The following is a 15000-nucleotide window of genomic DNA, read 5'->3' on the forward strand; positions in this document are numbered from 1 at the left end:
ACTCGAGACTTCACTCAGACTCGCACCTCAGAGACTCAATACTAGAATTGGACTCACATCTCAGAGACTTGAGTCTTGACTTGCACCTCAGAGACTCGAGACTTGACTTGGACTCACACCTCAGAGACTCGACTCAACTCAGACACACGCCTCAGAGACTCGACTCAGACTTGAATCTGAGAGATTCAGGACTTGATTCAAACTCGCATCTCAAAGACTTAAGACTTGACTTGGACTCACATCTCAGAGACTTGACTCAACTCAGACTTGCACTTCAGAGACTTGAGACTTGACTCAGACTCACACCTCAGAGACTGTAGACGACTTGAGCTCACACCTCAGAGACTTGAGACTCGACTTGGACTTGCACCTTATAGAGTTGACTCAACTCAACTCAGACTGGCACTTCAAAGACTCGAGACTTGACTTGGACTTGCACCTCAGAGACTTGAAACTTGACTCGGACTCACACCCCAGAGACTCAAGACTTGACTTGGGCTCACACCTCAGAAACTCAACGCAGACACACACCTCAGAGACTCGACTCAGACTCACACCTGAGAGATTCAAGACTCGATTCAGACTTGCACCTCAGACACTGGAGACTCGACTCAGACTCGCACCTCAGAGACTCAGGACTTGACTTGGACTCACATCTCAGAGACTTGACTCAACTCAGACTTGCACTTCAGAGACTTGAGGCTCGACTCAGACTTGCACCTCAGAGACTCTAGACGACTTGAGCTCACACCTCAGACACTTGAGACTCGACTTGGACTCAAACTCAGAGACTCGAGACTTGACTGAGATTCAAACCCCAGATACTGGAGTAATTCAAAGGAGTAATTACTTCTCTCAGACTGTAATAGGATTACTTTACTGATTACTTTCTGGAAGAAGTAAATATTATTGATTATTAAATAATTGTACAAGTCGAATGCATATCAGAACTGCAGTAATAACAGTAGACTAAGGGTTAAAGGGCCAGACAATCAAATATCACTGACTATTGCTAAAATGTTTATAAACATTGACTACACTGAAATATATTATTTTCTGGAAAGACAAAAAGTTCATTGGGAATATATTGAACTACAGAGAACTGAGATGAAAAGGATATTTTTCAGAGAACTACTCAGCTTATACAGCCTAATAAAACACACTGGAGATTAGAATTGACTCCATTAAAGCTGCTATAAAAATGAATTTATAAAAAATTACAGATGGCACTGCTACAGAAAGGGCCACAAATCAGAGCCAGCCGAGCCAGCGAATCAGAGAGTGAGGAGAAATTCTGCTACAGGCGCGGAAATGTGCTCACTGTCCAAAACCACACTTGCAGATTGAACAGCTGATGGGATGAAAATGAAGCCAGCAGGAATCATTTTGCTAACTGTGCTAACCAGAGTTAAAATCCTCAAGAGACAAATCACCATCAGCCCTGTTAGCAAACACGGTCCCTGGCCACTTTATCAGAAACACCTCCCATTAAGCTCCACCTTGCTGGTGTCTAGTTAGAGAGTGTAGATCATCTGTTAATGCACAGTTTACACTAGACATCCGGTAGACCTGCAGCAACGGACAGTGAGTGGAAGCACAAGGTAGGTGTTTCTAATAAAGTGGCCAGTGAGTGGAAGCACAAGGTAGGTGTTTCTAATAAAGTGGCCAGTGAATGGAAGCACAAGGTAGGCGTTTCTAATAAAGTGGCCAGGTAGTGGAAGCACAAGGTGGGTGTTTTTAATAAAGTGGCCAGTGAGTGGAAACACAAGGTGCGTGTTTCTAATAAAGTGGCCAGTTAGTGGAAGCACAAGGTAGGTGTTTCTAATATAGTGGCCAGTGTATGGAAGCACAGGGTGAGTGTTTTCTAATAAAGTGGCCAGTTAGTGGAAGCACAATGTAGGTGTTTCTAATAAAGTGGCCAGCGAGTGGAAGCACAATGTAGGTGTTTCTAATAAAGTGGCCAGCGAGTGGAAGCACAAGGTGGGTGTTTCTAATAAAGTGGCCAGTGAGAGGAAGCATAAGGGCACAACTGATCATTTATGGTTTGGAGGCAATCAAAATCTAGCAAACATGCTAATAACATTGGTTAGATGCCCACCTAGCTGGTGGCATCCAGAACTGATCATCCAACATTAGTTCCTGACCTCACTAATGCTCTTGTGAATGCTGAATGCAATCAAATCCTCACAGCAATGTTCAATATCTAGTGTAAAGCCTCCCAGAAGAGTCGAGGCAGTTACTCCAGCACAAACTCTCTATTAATACCCTTCATTTCAGAAGAAGCGCTGCTTACAAACAATTGGATATACATTTAGAAATCATCCTCAGCAGCTCAGTGAGAGAGAGAGAGGGAGAGAGAGAGGGAGAGAGAGAGGGAGAGAGAGAGAGAGAGAGAGGGAGAGAGAGAGGGAGAGAGAGAGAGAGAGAGAGAGAGAGAGAGAGAGAGAGAGAGAGAGAGAGAGCTGTGTGGGAGTTAATGTAGCACGTCCATGAGGCACTTCCACGTTTAAGAATTCATCAAGGTGTCTCAGCTCTCTGGGTAATTAACCCCAGTATTCCTCCTCTCCTCTACTCCTCCTCTCTCCTCATCCCTCGCTCCCTCAGAGCTCGCTGCTCTTCACAACACCACACAGCGTCTCCCGGGACAAACATATGGGCAAAGTTCAGGCTTCAGCCTTAGAAAAGGTTCTTCAAGTGCTCTTTAGTAAAGACTACGATTCTATATAGAACCATGAACACTCATAGAACCATTTGCACACTTAAATGGTTCTCTGCATGGTGAAATGGTTCTTCAGATTGAAGGAGAATGTGTTGTAGACCTCATTGTACACAAGCTTGACATCGTAACAGAACCTTTTTGGTGCTATATAGAACCATATTCAAAAAGGCTCTATAAACAACCATACATAACACATTCTCACCATGCAGAGAACCATTTAAATGTGTAAATGGTTCTTTGAGTGTTCATGGTTCTATACAGAACCATTGCCTGTACTAAAGAACCCTTGAAGAACCTTTTTTAAGAGTGTAGAACAAAGTCAGTTTATATCACCTACATTCAGAGCCAGTTATTTATTCAACCTAATGGGAAGCCGTACAAGATGGTTCTTCAAGGGTTCTTTAGTAAAGACAGTGATTCTATATAGAACCGAGAACACTCAAAGATCCACTTGCATGCTTAAATGGTTTTTTGCATGGTGAAATGGTTCTTCAGACTGATGGAGAATGCATTGTATATGGTTCTCTATAGAACCAAAAAGGGTCTTCTATTGTTACTGTGTTACTGTCAAGCTTGGATACAATAGAAAAACATTTTTGGTGCTGTATAGAACCATTTTCAAAAAGGTTCTACATAGAGCCATATACAACACATTCTCCATCAATCTGAAGAACCATTTCACCATGCAGAGAACCCTTTAAGTATGAAATGGTTCTATATAGAACTTATGGTTCTGAACAGAAGTTCTGCCTTTACTAAAGAACCTTTGGAGAACCATCTTTTTTAGAGTGTAGAACACGACTCGGTTTATATCACAACGCCTGAAACTGATCATTAAGGAAGCGAATGATAATCATTCACTGAGATGTGCTTAAATCAGTGTTTGTATTATGTAGTTAAAATTGTATTATATTTTTAACCGGCCCCCGTTTTGGAGGAGACCACCCGACTGGTGACCCCCCAGATAAGACCCCCGCTTTCTTCTTCTCTGTTCCTCCTTTTTGAATCGTCCTTGTACAAAACACACACTCACACTTCCCCAATCAATGCTGCTGCATTTTCTCTAAATATTTCATCCTCAACCTCTCTCTCTCTCTCTCTCTCTCTCTCGCTCTCTCTCCATCTCGTTCTCCTCTATTTATCCCTCCATCTGGGCCGGGGCAGAGCTTTTCCCTCAGCAGCAGGCTAAGATAGAGAGAGAGAGAGAGGGAGAGGGAGAGAGAGAGAGAGAGAGAGAGAGAGGGAGAGAGAGGGAGAGAGAGAGAGAGAGAGCTCGTTCTCCATGCTGTGTGATGACGAGTCCACACACCGACACACAGCACAGCTGTACACGCCAGTGTGTGTGTTTGTGTGTGTTCAGTTCCAGCACACACACACACACACACACGCACACACACGCACGCACGCACGCGCGCGCACTTACGACCCGCAGTGTGTCAAAGTGAAACCACACGGAAAACGCACAATAAATAAATAAAGGAAAAGGACAGAGGGAGAAAAGTGAACAGGAGTGTCTCTCTGAACGCGTATTAACCTCATTGTGGGGACCAAACCCCTCCAGTCTGATAAAAACGGGAACAGACTGTGTAGTTGTGGGGACTTTAGTAGAGAAACACACTTTTCACTAAAAACAATAACGGGTTAGCATTAGCATTTAGCTACGCTCATACAGAAGCACAGAGAAATACTACACTGATGCATGATGGAGTCTCTCTCTCTCTTTCACTCTTTCTCTCTTCCCTCTCTTTCTCTCCCTTTTAATCCTCTCTCCTTCACCCTTTCATTTTCCCTCTTTCTCTCTCTCCATTCTCTCCTGCTCTCTCTCCTTTAACCCCTTCACTCTTTCTCCTTCTCTTTCCTTTTATCTCTTTCTCTCTCTTTTCACTCTTGTTCTCTCTCCTTTAACTCTCTCTTATTCTCTCTATCTTTCCCTTTTTCCTTTTCCCCCTTTTCTCTCCTTTCACTCCTGTTCTCTCTCCTCTACCCCGTCTCTCTTTCCTTTTCCCTTTCTCTCCCTCTCTCCTTCTCTTTCTCTCCTTTATCCCCCCTCTCTCTCATTCCTTCTCTCTCTCTGTCTCACTCACTCCTTTTCTCACCTTCTCTTTGAATCTCTTTCTTTTATCCTTCATCTCTCTTTATCTCCTCTTTCTCTATCTCTCCTTCATCCTTCTCTTTGTGTCTTTCTCTTTCTCTCTCCTTTATAATCTTTCTCTCTCTCCCTCTCTCTCTCTCTCTCTCTCTCTCTCTCTCTCTCTCTCTCTCTCTCTCTCTCTCACGCACTTCAGTTCAGTTCAAGGTGAGTATTGTTTTGGGTTGTTTTGCAAGAACCTGTGTTACAGCAATCTCTCTCTCTCTCTCTCTCTCTCTCTCTCTCTCTCTCTCTCTCTCTCTCTCTTTCTCTCTCTCTCTCTACTGTTATCTGTCCATCTCAGTGTGACCCTCTGTGACCTTGGAATACCATCACAGTGTTGGGGAGAGACAGAGAGAGACAGAGAGAGAGAGAGACAGATGAGGGGGGACAGCAGCAGGTGGTTGTCATGGAAACAGAGCAGATTGTTATACGACTCACGTCAACAGTGTGTGTGTGAGAGAGAGAGAGAGAGAGAGAGAGAGAGAGTGTGTGTGTGTGTGTGTGTGTCTGTGTGTGTGAGAGAGTGTCAGAGGGGAGAACGTCATGTAGTGCGTACATGTACCGCTCATAAGCACAGACACAGGACACACACACACACAGGTGTGGTAACAGATAAGCACTGGAGAGCTTATACACACTGACACTGGGTTTAAAGGGGAACTCCATCCATTTTTCAAAATTCCTGCATAATTAAATGTTTAAGATGTGAACAGAGTCATTCAGAGTGGTTTGGTGTGAAACGCCCAGTTCTAGAGAAACTTACCGAGTCAGAATCGTTCACAGTGGTGGTGATAGGAACCAGACGTCCACCTGTAAAAGCTCCCTCACAGAAAGTTACTACAGTAAATGGTTATGAATTCACTGCCTGATGACTGAGACACTGTTTTATGATAGTTTTGAAAAGATTTTGGCCTTAAACTCCACTCATGGTGGAGGGATGTATAATACGCAGGGCGTTGTGAGGCAAAATAGTCCCCAAAGAAAACATTATTTCAGATTTTCCACTATTTTCCATCATCAACATTCCATATAAACTCAGAAGACTCGTGTAGGTTCACTGGTGGTTTTGGATAGTTAATAAAATGTCTATATCTGTGTTGTAGTCATGGCGACCCCTGGTTCCTATCACCACCACTGTAAAGACATCTGAACCATTTCACACCAAACCACTCTGAATCTCTCTGTTTACATCTCACACACTGAGTTATGGAGAAAATGGGTGGAATTCTCTTTTAACCTGTGGAACCCTGATGTGTCCTGAGGTGTTTCAGAATCTGATCATTACCTGCTCTGCTGTGTGTGTGTGCATTCCAATAGAGAGATTAAGTGTGTGTGAGTGTGTGTGTGTGCGCGAGTGTGAGTCTGTGTGTGTGTGTGTGTGTGTGTGTGTGTGTGTGCGCGTGCATGTGTGTGTGTGAGTCAGGCCTCTTCACAGTCATGCTGATGCTGTGCAGTGTTAGAGGAAATGTGTGATGTATGTGTGCAGAGTGAGGTTGTGTAAATGAGCTCTTCAGATCCAGACTCTAAATCCAGATTCCAGTCCTGGATTTTGTAATCACTTGTAGGTGAGACACTCAGTGGCCAATCAGCAACATCAACAGATGAGTGAAGAACCAGTTATTGCAAAAAACAGGACCGGAAACAGGACCCCCCCCCTCCCCCCACAAAGGTTTTTTTAAATTTATATAAAGTATTATATTTTTATATTTTGTAAATCATATTTTGGCAAACAAAGATATAATTATATAAACAGCAGAACAAAACAATTAAAAATAACACAAGACTTGAGGGGGTAATAAATAATAATAATAACAATAATAATAATAATAATAATAATAATAACAATAATTATAATATTTTAAAAAAAAATAAAGCATGTCTTTCAGAGCTGAAAAGAACACCTCAAACAGAATGATACTCATTACAGGCCGCTGACACTGATTTACAGTAGGTGCTTTATCTGTCATCCAAAGATATAAAATGCATTTTTTAGCACAATCGTAAAGAATGTGCAGCAAATATGTACCTGAAAAATTTCAAGGTAAGCCGTCGAGACCTAACGCACAAATCTTAGCCCCTAAATTAAGAGAACATTTGAACATTTTCTCAATCTCCAGGATTTCTGACTGTTACAAAATTGATCTTACCTTTTATTTATCTTATTTTTTCAAACTTTTCGTTTGCCAATTTGCCAACATTATTGTAGTATCGGCTAATATCGACAATGCTGCATGCCACTAATATTGGCCGATATTATTGGCCAACCAGTTAGGCCCTAATTAGGCTTTACCCGCCTTATATAAGGCTGAAGTTGGTTTCTTATTTGCCAGTTTCTTATTGGAGTTAATTGCTGTACTATTTAATGTGGAACGGACAATTCAAATAAGAGGACAGCCTGAGCTTAGTCCATGGTACGTTGTCAGCAAAGTAACTAACATTGTTAGCCAGTTAAATATGAGGTAATTTGTGTTGTGTTTAATACTTTGTGTTTAATACTAAATTTTTCGCCCTTATTACAGTAACGGGGGTCACAATTTATCTGCAGTGAAGTTTGCTAGTTGGCGATGACTTTGGGACATTACGGATACAAGCTTACCCCCCCGAGGCCTGTAACCAACCCCCCCGAACATGAAATCTGTCTACGCCTCTGGAGTGTTTATGTATGTGTGTGTGTGTGTGTGTGTATGTGTGTGTGTGTGTGTGTGTGACATGTGCATGCATGAGCGCATCCACATATGCATGTGTGTGAGTGTTCGACCTCTTCAAAGTCATTCTGGAGAGGCTGTACAGCAACAGGGGAAATATGTGTGTGTGATATGTGCATGTATAGTGATGATGTATAACAGAGGTTCTCAAATTCGGGCCTTAAATCCAGATTCCGGGGAATTCTGTGATCTCTGGGACACTAGGTGGCCAAACAGTAGTATTATGATGGTGAAAGACAAACCAGATATTCCATTGTTTTCAGTGGAGCACCGCAGCGGTCAGCAGACAGTCCCAACAAAGTTCAATTTGAGGTTGATTTTATAGGAGATACGGACGAGGAACGCCTCCTTTGTTCACCTTAAATAGTGCAGCAGCTACACGCTAGCGACTGAGCAGGCTTCTGAAAGAAAGTGCTGCCTCGTTTAAGGTGGAGCAGGAAATAAGAATAGGAAGCATTTCAGCTTCATCTAATCTCTCCCCACAGTACGAGTTACAAACAGCAAACCGGGCCTGTAGCACTTGAGGGGTCGCGCTTGTTTAACCCCCACCCAGATGTAACATCTATACCCAGAGGAAGGAAATACTCTAAATGAGATCTCCTCTTGGTCTCAGGTTCTTCTAGACGTGGTTCAGTCCAGTTTAAATCAGAGTGAGACTGAAGCTGTTTTCTCCTGTTTCTGAAATTCGGCTCCTGAGAAATAAAACTCAGATTTTCTCACTTTGATCAAAATGTCGTACCACATGTCGATTAACTCTTTAGAGTCTGACTCGTCTCAGTCCAGTCTCAGCTGAGTAATATCTCCATAAGAACAGTGTGAGATCTCATCGTTCTCTTATACAGCTCTGTTCTAGATCACAGAACCCTCTCAGCAGTCTGTGAGTGCAGAAGGAGAACTCATGCTTTTCTCCTCCATCACCAGAGCGTCTCACAGTGAGACTCTGATGTTGATCTCCTCTTTTCTCCTGAGGAGGTTCAGGAGAAGCAATTCAGAAATCATTGATTCTTCATTAATATAATATTGAGATCTGCTTTATTTCTCTGAGACAATCTTTAGAAAGACCTGTTTTCCTCTGGGTAGTTTGTCTAAGTGCTCTTTTGAGTTTATTCATTAGCTCACATTAATCAGCTCTAAACACTACAGGCCCACTGGACATTCTCCCGATTGCCCTCTCTGGCATTGACTTCTAGTGTTAGCGACGTTAGCCTCGTAGTTCCAGCTCTAAACTAAAGAAGCAGAATTTGGACTCCAAACATGTCCTGGCTGATCGGCTACATCTGGGCTGAGTGGAAAACTGTGTAAATTAGATTTTTCCTTTAAAATTTCAGCACCTCCAACACCTTCTCACTTCTCTGTGCATGAGAGTGTGTGTGTAAGTGTGAGTCCAGACGCTCCACAGCGGTGTGTGTGTGTGTGTGTGTGTGTGTGTGTGTGTGTGTGTGTGTGTATGTGTGCGTGTGTATGTGTGCATGTCCAGACGCTCCACAGCGGTGTGTGGGGGTGTGTGTGTGTGTGTGGAAGGTTGTGCTGACCTTGCTGGCTCCAGGCAGGAGGTGGAGCTTCACATAAGGATCGGCGAGTCCGTTAGAGTCCATGGCCTTCAGACCCTGAGGGTGTAAACAAACACACACACACACACACAAAAACACACACACACAGACGGTTCATCACATGCTCGTTTTGACAAGTCATCATACACAGTTCACCAGAGACACGCACACGAACTTTGACCCCTGCTTAGACCAACACACACACACTCTATATGTCCATCTATACGTACGGGCTGCGTTTGCTGTTGTTGGAAGAAAACCTTGTATCTCCAAAATGGTAACTTTACAGGAGAAGGAAAAACATGCTTTACTTCTAATGTAAGTCAATGGAACCAGAATGTTAATCCAAGTAATTTTGGGCCGTTTCTTTTGGTCCGTTTACAAATTTACACACAATATAAAGGACAATTTTCTTCCGACAGCAGTGATATATGTGTTGTGTGTATCGCTGCTCCCAGAACAAAACCTCATATCTCCGTTTTTCAGTTTTTGATATAATTTGTCACCCTTTACATTTTGAGTAAATTTCATGATGAATGGACCAAAAGAAACAGCCCAAAATTACTTCGAAAAACATCTGGTTCCATTGACTTACATTAAAAGTAAAGCATGTTTTTTCCTTCTCCTGTAAAGTTACCATTTTGGAGATACGAGGTTTTGTTCCGACAACATCGATAAACATGTATTATATATACATACATATACAATAAAAGGTCATGCATATACTATATAGAACCATATACATCACATTCTCCATCAAACTGAAGAACCATTTCATCATGCAAAGACAGAACTCATGGTTTCTAAACAGAATCATTGTCTTTACTAAAGAACACTTGAACAATCATCTGATTATAGTGTGTCCTGTATGTATTAAAATCAGATCTGGAAATGAAAATTTGATATTCTGTCATTTCTAGGTGTTAGCACTGTGTGGACAGCACAGCCTCTCGATGCTCCCACACTTGTCAGACCTAATTTGCATCCCAGGCTGTATATGTTGCTCAGAAACATTGTTGTGAAGAAGTGCAGAACAGTTTTTTTAAAGGCAGTTTTTTTAGGTACGCGTCTAATGGCAGCTTCGCTTCGCCGCATCCTGTTTATTCCAATGGAGAACTCTGCCCAGGGTGGTTTGTGGAGCGGAGAAATCCGCCTCACGGTGAAAAAGTTCAGCAGAGCTCAACTTTATGCAAATGAATGCAGCCGCCACTTTGCATTTAACCAATCAGGCGAGAGTAAAACAGTATTCATCACAGTCAGCAAACAACAACGGCTCTCCTTCTCTTCTCTGAATCCACAGTAAGTTAGCATAATCATGAGGATGTCAGTAAAGATCAGGAGGTCAATTGTTTGGAGGTGGTTTATGTGGTTCAAAGGCAAAATTTAGACCCAACAGAACTCGTCGGTTACTTGCTAAGGTAGCTAGCTTGCTAGTGAGATGAAGCGAGCTTGTGCTTCGACTGAAGCATTCGGAAAATTACAGCGCTACCCAACTTTCACATTTCTGTTTGATTGAGAAGTCTGTGGGTCAGAGAGGTGGTGTTGGGGGGATATGACCACAAGGGTGGGTGGTATGAAGTTGAGTGTCTGTTTTTTTTTGTTTTTTAGTTTTTTAATTTCTTTTTCCTGTGTGCTACTCTTAATGCTCATTATTGTACCTTCTAGATGAACAGTTATGAATGCCATTACATACAAATGTTTAAAACAAAGATTATTTTTAATTTTAACTATTTTTTTTTAGGAATAAAGCTATTTTTAATTATCCAGCCACTATCCATCAGCATCAGATCTTTACCATACTGACATCTGTTTCCACATCAACACTACTTATTTCCATTTAAAATAAAACTATCTTTTAAGTAAACTACAATATACACAAATATATATTTTGCCTAACTTACTAATAAAAATAATGTAAACTATTATAAACTATTTTATCAAAGAATTGTCTTGTTGACAAAGTCGGTTATTAACCTTTTCATTTTCCTTCAGTTCTTGCTAGTTGTTTCCGTCTGTCATGTGTTTTTCACTCTGACACCAGTGCAGCACATCTTTATTGCAATTCGTCTTCTACAGTGATCTGTCACTGGTTTACTGTTGCTATGGATACTGATCCCAACCTCCACTGCTCTAAAACACTGGCTAGCTAGCGTGCTCTCGTTCTTCTCAATTCAAGTAAACCATCGTTGCCAGTCCAGAGTGTTTTCAGTCAGTAAAGCTGGAGTAGTTGGAAACTTTATGTGTGTTCAGGTTCATCAGTAGACCATTTTGAGGAGAGATGCAAAATGCCTGAGAAATGTCGAGTGTGGCGTGAGAACGTGAGATCAGGCCTAAATGCGTGAATCTCACAGCCAAAGTGTGAGAGTTGGCAGCCCTGAAATAATAAAAGAATAAATAGGTCCACCTCCTTGTTTCTACGCTCATTGTCCATTTTATCAGCTCCACTTACTATATAGGTGCACTTTGTAGTTCTACAGTTACAGACTGTAGTCCATCTGTTTCTCTGATACTTTGTTAGCCCCCTTTTACCCTGTTCTTCAGTGGTCAGGACCCCCATGGACCCTCACAGAGCAGGTACTATTTGGGTGGTGGATCATTCTCAGCACTGCAGTAACACTGACGTGGTGGTGGTGTGTTAGTGTGTGTTGCGCTGGTCTGAGTGGATCAGACACATCAGTGCTGCTGGAGTTTTTAAACACCTCAGTGTCGCTGCTGGACTGAGAATAGTCCACCAACCAAAAATATCCAGCCAAAAGCGTCCTGTGGGCAGCGTCCTGTGACCACTGATGAAGGACTAGAGGATGACCAACACAAACTGTGCAGCAGCAGATGAGCTATCGTCTCTGACTTTACATCTACAAGGTGGACCGACAAGGTAGGAGTGTCTAATAGAGTGGACAGTGAGTGGACACAGTGTTTAAAAACTCCAGCAGCACTGCTGTGTCTGATCCACTCGCACCAGCACAACACACACACTAACACACCACCACCACGTCAGTGTTACTGCAGTGCTGAGAATGACCCACCACCCAAATAGTACCTGCTCTGTGGGGGTCCTATGGGGGTCCTGACCACTGAAGAACAGGATAACAAAGTATGCAGAGAAACAGATGGACTACAGTCTGTAACTGTAGAACTACAAAGTGAAACTATATGGTCAGTGGATCTCATAAAATGGACTAAAGGGACGCTGAAAGAAAAACTCACGGGCTGTAACTGGACACCAGCAAGGTGGAGCTATAAGGGAGGTGTTTCTGATAAAGTGGCCGTGCTAAAAGGGCTTTAACTCTGGCTCCTGCTGGCTTCATTTTCATCCCATCAGCTGTTCCATCTGCAAGTGTGGTTTTGGACAGTGAGTGCATTTCCGCGCCTGTAGCAGAATTTCGTCTCGCTCTCTGATTCGCTGGCTCTGTTGACTCTGATTTGTGGCCCTTTCTGAAGCAGAGCCATCTGTAAACTCGTTTTTACAGCAGCCGTAATGGATTCAGGAGTCAGTTTGAATCTAATGAAGTGAGCAGTGTGTTGTGTGTTCATTCACTCTCAAACAACAGCAATTCCTGTTATGACAACAACATAAACAATAGAGATCATAGCATGTGCCTGTTTATCTGTTTCACTGTCTGTGAATGCATTCCGATTATAGATTAAGACTGAGGTGTTTATGTTCACTCTACTCAACAATCTGATGAAAAGTCTCTGTTTACATGCTCACTACAAGTAATCAGATCCAAAATACGTGCATGCATAGACAACTACTAAGGCTGTGTCCCATTTCAGGGGCTGCATCCTTCGGAGGCTGCATTTGAAGGCCGATTGCGTCACAGCGGCGCAACTTCGCCGTCCCATGGCTCCTTCATATGGGGCCAAGAAACGTGTCCTTCTTTTCCCATGGCAACGGGTGGATCCTTCACCTGCCAACATATCCCGAGGTTCACTGCGTGCCGGTGAGGATTCGAGAACACGGCGGCATCAACAAAGGAGCGAACGGCGGCTGAGGACACGTTTAAATGTAAGTATTGGGTTTAAACTGAGTCGAATAGCGAACGATACTAATGTTAAAAAGCCAATGTGGTCTGAAGCTAAACTTACGCTAACATTTCGTTTTGTTTTAGGGAGCAAAGAGCCGACAGAAAGAAGCATCTCCAGCTCTAATAAATGAAAAAATAAACAACTAAAATCAATGTTTAAAGAACTTTAAAAGAACTTGACAGAAGCGGCGTTTCATGCGCAGCGGTAAGGGCGGGAACAGCCGTGCTGTGATGGAAATCCACCGTCTCATTTCGATTCAGCATTCATGGGTCTACGCAGCCTTCGAAGGATGCACCCCCTGAATTGGGACACAGCTTTAGTGTAGATGTTACCATGGCAACCAGCATCACGTGAGTCCAGTCAGAGTGAGATGAGCAGCAGTGAGCAGTGCTTGTGTTTTTAATTACTTTAAAATGATGTCAGACTCAGGAAAACGTCCTTCACATGTCCTCATTAAAGAAGGCCGAGAGGAAGACGTCGTGTTCTGAGACACATAAGCTGGACGTCCGTCCCACCGCCGTCTTTTAAAGATCAGAGCATAAACCTCGTCTCCTCTGCAGACCAGTTTCTGCTCCGCCATGTTGAACGGTATAAACTTTCACTATGACGTGACGAACATGATCAGAACGGACTTAAACTTTCCGATAGGGAATGTAATCAGATACAGGCGTTTACACGGATATCATCATCATCATCATCATCGTTAACCGCTTAATCCAGATAGGGTCGCGGTAGCAGTTGGGAGAGCAGAGAATCCCAGGTGACCCTGTCCCCCGCAACTTCCTCCAGCTCATTCCCGGGGACCCCAAGCCGCTCCCAGGCCAACTTGGAGATATAATCCCTCCAGCGGGTCCTAGGACGACCCCGGGGTCTTATTCCGGTAGGCCGTGCCTGGTACACCCCCACCGGGAGGCGTCCCGGGGGCATCCGGATCAGATGCCCGAACCACCTCAGCTGGCTCCTCTCAATGCGGAGGAGTAGCGGCTCTACTCCGAGCTCCTCCTGGATGGCCGCGCTCCTCACCCTATCAAATAGAGTGTAGCCCGCCACCCTGCGAAGAAAGCTCATTTCTGCCGCTTGTATTCGCGATCTCATTCTTTCGGTCATTACCCACAGCTCATGACCATAGGTGAGGGTCGGGATGTAGACCGATCGGTAAACAGAGAGCTTCGCCTTACGGCTCAGCTCCCTCTTCACCACTACAGTCCGGTACAGCGACCGCATTACTGCTGCCGCTTGTCCCAGCCTGCGGTCGATCTCACGATCCTTCTTCCCATCACTCGTGAACAAGACCCCGAGATACTTAAACTCCTCCACCTGGGGCAGGTCCTTTCCCCCTACCTGGAGTGGGCATACCATCCTTTTCCGGGCTAACACCGTTTACACGGATATTATTCCTCTATTTAACTGATTATTCACAGGATTACCCACCTCGATCAGTCGGATGGAAACCGTATTCTGAATGGCCTCAATCAGACCAGGCTATTCAGATTGAGGTGTTTATATGGACATATTCTATTCTGATTGATCTATTAGCTGGATTATTACCGGATTATCAGGCTGCATGTAAACATGGCTGGTGTTGTCTGTTTCTCCTACCTTTGCTTTATGGATGGTGCAGTGCAGGCTGTTGTTCTCCTGGTCAAACAGCAGGCTGAACTCCAGAGTCCCCAGGTAAGCTGAAACAAACACATATAACAGATGTGAGCAAACTGGAATAAATGCAGGTCAGAGTAAATATTGTGCTGATGCAGCTACAGCAGCACACAAACACACACATTTTTATATTTTGTGTCTTAATTCCACTATACATAAATATCTATATGCATTAATTAGGGATATCAAAGACTAAATGCATTATTTTGT

General features: G+C 43.4%; 1 protein-coding gene across 1 annotated transcript in view; it reads right to left on the bottom strand.

Moving 5' to 3' along the window:
* doc2d (double C2-like domains, delta) overlaps positions 1–15000 on the bottom strand; it is a 71334-nt gene that overhangs the window by 48812 nt on the left and 7522 nt on the right. The window contains exons 3-4 of the mRNA XM_036579646.1: positions 14734–14813; positions 9088–9162 (exon numbers count right to left, since the gene is read on the bottom strand). Of these exons, the coding sequence (XP_036435539.1) occupies positions 9088–9162; positions 14734–14813 (155 nt within the window). The remainder of the gene's footprint in view (positions 1–9087; positions 9163–14733; positions 14814–15000) is intronic.

The sequence above is a fragment of the Colossoma macropomum genome, unplaced genomic scaffold (assembly GCF_904425465.1).
Source record: "Colossoma macropomum unplaced genomic scaffold, Colossoma_macropomum, whole genome shotgun sequence".
In the NCBI taxonomy this organism is placed as follows: domain Eukaryota; kingdom Metazoa; phylum Chordata; class Actinopteri; order Characiformes; family Serrasalmidae; genus Colossoma; species Colossoma macropomum.